The sequence below is a fragment of the Pseudoliparis swirei genome, chromosome 24 (genome assembly GCF_029220125.1).
Source record: "Pseudoliparis swirei isolate HS2019 ecotype Mariana Trench chromosome 24, NWPU_hadal_v1, whole genome shotgun sequence".
NCBI lineage: Eukaryota > Metazoa > Chordata > Actinopteri > Perciformes > Liparidae > Pseudoliparis > Pseudoliparis swirei.
Window position 1 is genome coordinate 21,726,401 of NC_079411.1, and position 10,757 is coordinate 21,737,157.

At 39.8% G+C, this 10,757-nt stretch overlaps 1 protein-coding gene across 1 annotated transcript in view; it reads right to left on the reverse strand.

Moving 5' to 3' along the window:
- Positions 1 to 5,374, reverse strand: part of LOC130190152 (Kv channel-interacting protein 2-like) — a 10,806-nt gene extending 5,432 nt beyond the window's left edge. Inside the window, exon 1 of the mRNA XM_056409425.1 lies at positions 5,301 to 5,374. Within this exon, the coding sequence (XP_056265400.1) occupies positions 5,301 to 5,328 (28 nt within the window). The 5' untranslated portion in view covers positions 5,329 to 5,374. The remainder of the gene's footprint in view (positions 1 to 5,300) is intronic.
- Between the last annotated feature and the right edge of the window lie 5,383 nt (positions 5,375 to 10,757).

The following is a 10,757-nucleotide window of genomic DNA, read 5'->3' on the forward strand; positions in this document are numbered from 1 at the left end:
CCGCAACGTCGAGTAAATAGATCCCGAATGACTCGATCACAGGCAGACGTACAGCGGCGCAGGGTGAAACCAGAACCTGACATGTCTGCAGCAACTCACGGGTTTAATGATTGCTCAAGGGCACATCAGAAAATCTGTAAATGAGCATAACTTATAAGTACCATTTAATTACGCGTGAACAAACAGAACCTCAATGAAACTCGTCAGCTGCACGGCTGAGGACAAACACAGCTTGACGTGGTCTCTGTCACACGCAGCTCAGGTTATTGTTAAATACATGTTATTGAAATGCTGAGCGGGAGTTGTTTTTTAGAGAGACGATGCGGCCTCAGCTGAAGCATCAATCCAGCTGTTCCTGTTGAAATGCATCTCTGGTAACCAATATGAATGATTTTGATTGGATGGTGTTACAATGTACACAAATGCCACGTACACCACCTTTAATCCTGCGAATGTATTTCAACACCGCAGCCCTCTGACACTTCAGTGAACTCTTCCTTGCTGCTATCAACACATTTAAAGACTCGTTTAGCCTTTTATCCACCGGCGTAAACAATTATAGCTGCAATAGTACTTAAGGGGAGGAAAGTGAGAGACACTGAGGGGAATTAAGAAATGCATGAAAAGGAGCCGTCCCCTCTTTTGATACTTCTTTACAAGTTATATGAATAAAGAAATTGAAAGTTGGGTGTTGAGAACTTTGTAAAGTTCACTGGAGTTCAGTTCATGTCAGAATAATTGCTGACGTCAGACATCTGAAGTAAACGATGGGTTTTCAACCAGGTTATTTTATGGATAAGAATAAAAAGTGTATAATAGTTCAGTGTGATGACACTTGGATTGTATGCATAATAAATGTCGTTATTATTATTATTACTGACCAGTAAAACTTAGCATTCATAATTTGTTATTTTCTGAGATTTTTCTCAAAACGTTCCATGTACACACATAAACTACACCTCCTCGTCTTCATGGCCCAACGAAAGACCAAATTCTTCTTCACAAAAGTTCATTTTCCTTCAAGCAACAATAATAAGTGAAGGATGGAATGAAAAATGTGCAATTAGTTTAATAACCATGCAGTGATTTGTAAAAATAAAGAACAATATACATGCTTTTAATGACCATTTTTATCATGACCCTTAACTTCTCGTTCACCAGTTTGTTTTTTGGGGTTTACTCGGAAGGTCACGGCGGCTTCGGGACGTTTTGTAACATACCGTTGCCCGGGTAACAGCCTCTGAGTTTACCATAATCCTTAGAAAGGACATGGTGCATCTTGTGGACATTCATCTCATACACACCATGGAGACACACTCAATCACATTCACACACTCGTTGTCTTCCACTTGAGCCCCCACTGATTGCTTCAGAGGTTTTTAAGCAATTAATTTGCCCTCATGCGTCCTCACACAGAGGCGTCACGCCACCATTTTGGATTATTTGATAGTTTGTGGGAAGTTCGTCTACACTTTGCTTTCTTGTCAAACAGTAAGATGAAAAGATTGACGACCGCTCTCGTGTCTGAACAGTAAATATGACGGAGTGCCATTTCCCTGTTCCTATGTCTGTAATGCTAAGCTAACTGGCTAAGCTAACTGGCTGTGCCAACTTCGTATTTCTTCGTAAGTCTGCAAGAATGAAAAATAAGCTTATTTTAAAAGATCAAGCTAACGCTATAAAATAACAATATGACATCACAGTGTGGTGTAGAAAGTGATCACAGGGGAAAGATCCAGTAAATATGACAGATTGCCATTTCCCTCTTCCTACTCTATATGCTAAGCTAAGCTAACTTGCTCTGCTAACTTTGTGTCTAGCCTACTGTGCATAAGCGTGTTTCAAAAGGTAGAGCTAACGCTATAAAATAACAGTATGGCATCACGGTGTGGTGTAGAAAGTGATCACAGGGAAAAGATTCTGTAAATTTGACAGATTGCTATTTACCTGTTTCTCATCTGTAATGCTAAGCTAACTTGCTGTGCTAAATTCGTATGTACTGTGCATAAGCGTGATTCAAAAGGTAGAGCTAACGCTTTAAAATAACATTATGACATCACGGTGTAGTGTAGAAAGTGATCACAGGAAAAAGATTTAGTAAATATGACAGATTGCTATTTCCCTGTTCCTACTCTGTAATGCTAAGCTAAGCTAACTTGATGTGCTAACTTCGTATGTAGGCTACTGTTCATAAGCGTGTTTCAAAAGGTCAAGCTAACGCTTTAAAATAACATTATGACATCACGGTGTGGTGTAGAAAGTGATCACAGGGAAAAGATCTAGTAAATATGAACACAGAAAGAAGTAAACAACGTGAGGTTGTCACTGTGTTCTGCTCAGTCTTTGAAAGAGCTTAACCCTTGTGTCGCCTTCGGGTCATTTTGACCCGATTCAATATTTAATGTCGGTGTTCTTTCGGGAGTCAACAAACAAACATAAAGTACCTCACACTTAAACTTGGAAAACAATATTAATTCTAATAATTTTCTGGAGATTTTAATAGCTGGGGTCATATTGACCTCAAGGGTAAAATATGTTAGTAAATATAAAGGTAACAGGAGCGTTAAACATCCTTCCATTGCATTTTCATTTTGTTTCTATACGTTGGCTGAACATTACTGTTGGCTGCCTATTTGACGGTTGAACAGTAGCTGCAGCTATACACAGTTTACACCTCATGTTAAGCTCCACTCTTTCATAAAAAAGGGTTTGTTTGTGTGCCCTGAACGCCCCTTAAAGCCTCTGTGTCCATGCACCTGTTCACTGTTTGGTTTACCTGCTGCTGAATGGAGATCACGCTGGCTATTGTGATAACTATCAGCCATTAAATGAACCGTAATCTTTATGCATCCAGGGTGTCTACAGGAATAAACCAGTGAAATTTAAGACTTTTTAAGACTTTTTAAGGACCCGCGGACACCCTGTGCATCTGGCCGTTTAAAAATATCCTGCAAACTTGCAAACTAAGAAACGCTGTGTGCAGCTGTTTGTGTAAGTTCTGTTCATACATTTAATTCGACTATTTTGGGAAGTTGTCACAAGGAAGAAAGTACTGTGTGTGTGTGTGTGTGTGTGTGTGTGTGTGTGTGTGTGTGTGTGTGTGTGTGTGTGTGTGTGTGTGTGAGACAAACAGAGGAGCCTCACTGATCTAATTAGATAACAAACACACTCACAAGTATAATTTTAGATGACAAGAAAGGGGGGAGACGCCTCTTATCTGACATTGTTTCTGTTCTCTCTCCGCTCTACTTCATATTAGTGTGTTTATCTGTTATGTGTTTTTGGTTTTACCACCACCCGATACCAGCGATTCTCATGTTTCGGACTTCTGGTAATATTCTGAAGTTGTTCTCACTTTTTTTTTAAATCACATTACTTTGTTTTTTCTTCCATTTGAGAGTGAGCCATAACTGCAATATCAATAACCACCAGTTGTGCTGCATTTTTAGGGCATTTCATGAAAACAACATGTCCATATAGGATCAACAGGAATAGCATGGGTTGATTTTTTTTAGTGATGTACCTATAATGTATATTCTCTTCATAGCTGCTGAATTATTTTCAATGTATCAATAATTTAGTCTTTTAACTGTCAGAAAATAATGAAAAATGTCCATCACAATTTTCCTTGAACCCAAATATTTTCCAAATGAAAAGTAGATACTCAGATTAAATAGGCTCGAACCGGAAATTATTTGGCTTTGTATTTATTAATAAATGCCCTCAGCACTCAATCAAATTTCAAAATTTCAGTGTTTTATTATTATATTTATATTAGGGCTGTCAGCGTTAACGCGTTAATCTATGCGATTAATTTGGCCGCGTTAACGCACTAAAATATTTTAACGCAATTAACGCAACTTTGTTTACTTCCGGTGTTCGTTGAAGTTTTTACACTCAAACCGAGTGTCAAACCGCGGCAGTACGGTTTAACACTGTTTCCGTTTTTAAAACAATTATTTTTCCGCGAAAATAAGGATCATAAATCAGTTTAACTCGTGGATGAATCAGTCGGGTTTCCTCCTGCTCTCCTTCCTCCCGTCTCCCCCTCTGATACACAGAGGAACGAAGGGGAGACATGTCGGGTGACGCGGCGCGGAAAGAACTCGTCACACGAAACCTTCAACGTGGTTGGTCAATCCGTTTGTCTGTCAACATTTTGGGGAAAAAACAACCAATGAACACTCAGTAAATCACAAAGGACCTCCCACCTCACGGGTGAGGCTCTATCGCGGGTGAGGCCTGTCAGTCAGAGAGCAGAGAACACGGCACCAGGACAACTGAGCCTCATTGAATAGAGCTGAGATTGTTCTGGAATGTTTGATGTAGAACACGTGGGGGGGTGTCATATGCAAACGCCTTTAAAAGGTGAATTTAATTTTTTTTGTAAAATGTATAAAATGCCCCCAGCCTCCAGAGGGTGAACAGGACATATTTGAATGTCAGTCAGTTACCAAGGCCACTGGTTCTGCTGTTGTTCAGTGTTAAAGATGACAGGACCAATGGGGTCTCAATATACTTCTTTTTTTTAACTAATATGATGTTTCACTGAAGAAACAATTTATGCACAATATTAAATACCTCGCTGGCACTTTATAGATAGGAGCCTCTTTGAAACACAGCTCTGTGTGAAGTTTGGTCTTTAAAAAGAATGAACTTTTAACTTTTAACTTTTAATTGCGATTAATAGCAATTTCAAAATGTGCGATTAATTAGTTAAATTTTTTTAATCGATTGACAGCCCTAATTTATATATATTATTATATTATTATCAAATAAGGATACAAGGTATGCAAAATATGTTTCCACACATAACAGAAGAACCGAACTGGCATTATTGTCCCGTCCCTCTGACATAAACTTACATTTAAAAACAGAAACCAGGATGTTTATCAGGGAATTCATGTTTAAATAACTTGAATTAAAACAGGAATTCATCTTAATTCTCTGAATACATGAGGACTTTCACACCGACCAGCTGCTTTGCTTTAGAGCTATAAATCCTAGATAATATTTCATCCAAATTACCCGAAGTCATACTATACATATATATATATATATATATATATATATATATATATATATATATATATATATATATATATTTATATTTATATATATATATATATCAGTATATATATATATATATATATATATATATATATATATACTACTTTAGAAAAGTAAACTTTCACAGCTCACAGTCACTGGAAAGCTCATGCAGGTCAACAATCGGCTGCAGATCGACCAATCGTCCAGTTTCCCCGATCCAAAAACAAAAACATGCCAAAGGCTGGTACCTGTCAGCAGGTCGTAGGACCGGTCCATCTCTCTGGAGTCGGACGGACTCTGGTCCTGACTCCTGGACTCCTTCATGCCGTCTCTCTGTGTTTACCCCCGCGCTGAACCTGCAGGACCTGCGCGTCGGAGCAGCAGCAGCTCATCTACACGACTTCCTACCCGCGAGCATGTCACTTTTCCGCGAGCATCAGTCTGCGCGCGCGTGTGTGTGGTTTGTGTGCGTGTGTGTGTATGTGTGTGTTTCTAAACTCTCCTGCTCAGCATCAGCGCGCGCTCTCTGCTCTCCACCGACACTTTGAGAGGCTCCAGTGGGTTCAGAGGACCTCCAGCAGAAGTGTGATGGCTTTACTTTGCTGACTGTCCAAAAACATCCAAAAGATGACAAAGAGGTCACACCTGTCAGCTGGATCATCCGTCTGAGCAGAGAGAGAGAGAGAGAGAGAGAGAGAGAGAGAGAGAGAGAGAGAGAGAGAGAAAGGATAAACATCACAGCTGAGAGGAGGGATGGAGGAAAGGGGGAGTGGCTGATCTCTGATGGATGGGCTCACCTTGGCTCGGTACAGGAAGAAGAAATACCTGCCGATCAATACGCTGTCAGCGCCACGTCCTTGAAGCTGTTTGAGTTAACGAATGACTCCCTCATATTTCAGATAAATGCAAGGTCGCAATCATTGCAATATTAAAAACCATAAATACACAACGTAAGCTAGATGGAGGCCAGGAGATGATTTGTGGGATAAGCTTTGTTTCCCCATCACAAACTTTTATTTTAACTCTAACATGTAATACTTTGAGCATCTCCGGGCACCGAGGTTTAAAGTGACGGCGAAATTGATTAACTTTTTCATGTGTAGAAGCTGGTTTTATTTGAGGACAATTTAAAATCTGTATTTCGGATGTTTCCTCTAACTTTTTGTCAAAAACTACTCCATTAAAGTGCCATGTCATTGGGGATGCCATTACTTTTCCAAGTGTTTTGTCAAAAACCAAAGTATTGGACAATTGTGGAATTTGACCTATGATGTTGGCAGAGTCAGAAGAAAAACTGGGAGATCACCAAAGTCGGGATTCGTTCTCTGGGTACCATGAATATGAATGCCCCCCCCCCCCCACACACACACACCCACACCCCCACCCAACCACCCCTGACTAGGATGACATGTGGTGTTCCCCAAGGTTCAATACTGGGGCCTCTTCTGTTCAACATCTACATGATTCCACTTGCTCATATTATGAAGGAAAAAAAACTGTGTTGTCATAATTATACAGATGACACACAAATCTACATAACTAAATCACCAGGGGATTAAAATCCTGTTCAAGGGATAAATGCATTGAATAAATCAACAACTGGATACACAAGAATGTTTTTCAAACTTCAGCTACAATCACTGATGTTAAAAACCTCAAACCAAGTCAGAAATCTAGGTGTAGTTATGGATTCAGACTTTAACCTGAACAGCCATATCAAAAAACATAACTGCATTGCAACCGTTATTCTATTTCTTGCTTTTTGGCTGTTTTTAATGTTTTTAATGAATGTTCTTAATTGTTTTTAAATCTTGTTTTCTTTTTGCATTTTGAAGCTGTTAATGGTTTTATGTAAAGCACTTTGAATTGCCCTGTTGTTGAAATGCGCTCTGCAAATAAACGTGCCTGGCCTTCTAGTGTTTTACCCCACAACCCAGAAAAGATTAACGATAAAAGCAACAATAATGAGTGTTATTGTGTGTGCCATTACACGTTAACTCTCGAACCATTAAATGTAATTGGAAAAACGAGACCGCCAAGAAAAGCTAAGCAGTGCTTGTTGGGCCCCGAACTATTTGGCGAAGCTTCCTTTAAGACAGACTGAGGGATTATTATGACGTCTTTCAGAAAAGATGAAGAGGAGCGGGGGTAAAAGTGAAGACTCCAGAAGAGGCCTTGTGAAATCAAAAGAATCAAAGAGGGGTGTCGTCCGAGAGGGAAAGAAACTCAGAAGGGAAACAGAAAAAGACAGAGGGAACACAGGAGAGAGGTATTTGAATACACTGCGCGCCTCGGGATGGTTCAGCCCGCAGTATTAATGGTGTTTATCTCCCACAGGGTTCACGGAGGAGTTCATCGTTGCTGCAGGCGGACAGATAGCCAATAATGAGCTCTGATTGATGCCTCGTGGAGTGGAGCAGTGATACAGGTGACGAATAACACACACACACACACACACACATGGATGCAATTGAAGCGCTGGCTGTTCAGTGCTAAACAGAAGATAATATTCAGTATAGAAGAGGAGAAAAAAAGATGCCACATGTTTCTGCTTCCTTGTCTAACTCTAAAGTTGCATTTGAAGACATTTACAAAAAAGTGTAGAGGGGTCGGGGGAGTGGGGGGGTGGGGCTGATGGAGGGAAGAGGAGGAGGGGGGGGGAGACAAAGCAGGCAATCTCCCTTCAAATGAATATTTGATGAGAAGGCTGATATGCTTAAATGAAACGTTATAAATACACAGCGGCAATAATGGGTTTGCTCAGTCTGAGCGTCCACGCTGTCACCTGCACACACACAAACACACACACACACACACAGTGCACAGATTATATCAGGGAGTTGAAATACGGCCCAATCTACAATATAGTCAACAAAATTGGAATGAACTTGAGCTCCAGCGCATTAAAAAGACATTGTACAAAACACACTCAGAGTCCACTTCCCTTTCCAAAGTGTTATTCCCAGAATCACGTTGTAATCTCTGGAGATGTATCTTTGCACTTGCATGATACTCGCTAATAGAGGCTTATCAGTGTAATATTCTTCCGCACTCGGCTCAACAATTTTAATTAGGCGTGTCAGAGATACAGAAATACAAAAGCAGAGGAAAAGAGTGGAAAGCGTAAAAAAAAACAAAAGAGTGGAGGGATGTGATCATAAATGTTTATGTTCCCACTGCTGCTGCATGTTGTAACCCTTCAACTTCAAATGAATCAGCGTGTGCTTTTTTTCCTTCTTTTTCTTTTTTGGTGAAACTTATGTAACTGCAGTTATCGAGAGAGGCTTCTTTTAAAATAGTTCCTTGTTGGTGCGTTCAAGTGCTGAATGCTGCACGGGGAAATGTGACTGCTCGGTTGGAACCAAGCATAAACAAAAGGAGGAAAACAATGTCATTCTATCTCAAGTGGAAACTCTACTTCTCTCAGATGTGTTAGTTGTATAATGAATGACAAAGAAATCTTTTCTATGTTCATTTTAGGCTCCAATGTTACGCAGCGTCCTCGACTTTTTAATCCGGGCCCTTCAGAATTTGTATCTGCATTTCTGAAACCATTTAAGGGTCAACGTTTCTTTATTGGTCATGATTTCTAAAACTACACTAGATTGTTTTTCTTATGTTATTATCCTGCTTAACACATTTAACCCTTGTGTTGCCTTCGGGTCAATTTGACCCGATTCAATGTTTAACCCTCCTGTTACCTTTATATTTACTAACATATTTTACCCTTGAGGTCAATATGACCCCAGCTATTAAAATCTCCAGAAAATTATTAGAATTAATATTGTTTTCCAAGTTTAAGTGTGAGGTACTTTATGTTTGTTTGTTGACTCCCGAAAGAACACCGACATTAAACATTGAATCGGGTCAAATTGACCCGAAGGCGACAGGAAGGTAAAATATTGAATCGGGTCAAAATGACCCGAAGGCAACACAAGGGTTAAAGAAAAACAACAACTGAAGATCCTCATATAGTCTCTGCATACAGTTCACAAAGATACCCGCTGTACTAATTGATCAGTGATTCATTTATTCTGTATTAGTATGATTGGAGCCAGTTCAGCATCACTTTTAATCTCTCATGTTCTCTGTGTGTCAGATTGCTTGTGGAAAATTCAGTTAAACACAATTGTGTTTCGGGAACAATCCCCATCGAAGCAAAACATCAACCTGAAAAGATAACATATATATACGGTGTCATATCAAAGACTGTGTACAGGAAGTGGACACCTGGACACCCATTGGTCGAGGCCGGGCTACGACCTCGAAAGTTGTTTGCCCATCGCCAACTAGACGAGACAGGAGAGGAAGGAGAAGTGAGAAGTGGAGTCACTTTCCTGACAGTGATGGACGATAGTCAACTCTTTTTATGCTGACGATGCAACCCAGTGGCTTTTTCATTGGGAAAATTAAAACCAATCCGAAAAATCTCCCACTCCATCAAACATGTGAAATGTTTCGGGGGTGAACAAGTTTTTTTTTTTGTCAAGTAATGTGAAATTTGTGTTTTAGAAATGTGGGAGATATTTACGAGTTGGATGTGGATCCAATTTGTGTCCACAGATGGAGGACAAAGAGAAGAGAGGAACAGGAGCGCTTCTCTCACCAGCGGACTCTCTCACTTCTCAGATGAACGTGGAATTGATTCATTTAAACAATTAGTCGCGGTGTACGTGCAGGATATTGATTCCTTTCCTTTAGCGCCTCCCCTTTGTTGCACTGTGCTGCTGCTCGCCCACACCGAGGAAACCGACTGCTATGTGTTCCGTTGTTTACACTAAAACTCTTGTTCACACAGTTTTAGTACATAACATGAAGGTTTTACACTTGCTTATGAATAACTGTGTAAATAAGTATTTGACATGTTTTTTATTACAATAAATGAAGTATTGTTACAGATAAAAACTCCAAACCATGCTATTTTATAGCTCTTTGGATTACAGTTGTTGGCACAACTGAAAAATGTGATCTTATTTTGCATATTTTTGGAAATCTTCTCAATTTTAGTGTCCAAATGGGTAACATTCTGTGTTGTCATTTTAAAGACAAATTTAAGTTGCACCACGCTGTGCTTATGATACACTGCAGAGCAGTATATATATATATTTTTTAACTTGTGCTTGGTTTTCTGTTTAAAGAAATATTAAAAACAGAATATAATGGTCCATACAATAAAATGTTTTTTAAAAATGCAAAAATGTTTAATAAAGTCTGATCAATCATATCCCATTGAGATTGACCAAAAGGGGGACCGACGCATCATCGATTGAGCACTTTGAACTGGTGTCCATCTTGGCATTGTAACCCTCCACCAGGGTGTATTTGCCGGTACATGGTACACAACCACATGATGGACTTGTGTCCAGACGGATGAATATGTTGCAACTGCACATACAGTGTTCTGTATTCGATGATGAAATGTATCTGATGTATTTATCTCGCTGGACTGTGAAAGTATAGCTTAGGTGATCAGTAGTTTTTTGGGAGAGTGATTTGTGGTAGAGGCAACATGAGGGATGGACCAGCCTGCCGTCGTAAAGCTGATGGCTTTTCACAACGGGGGGTTATGGAAACAGAGTGTTTGGGAGAGCAGATACAAGTTCTCGGGGGCCTGATCAAGATAAGGAGCTGACCTTTCAGGATAAGGAGCTGACCTTTCAGGATGTAGGAGAGGGGACTTCTTCTTTGTAGTTGTCATATAATTT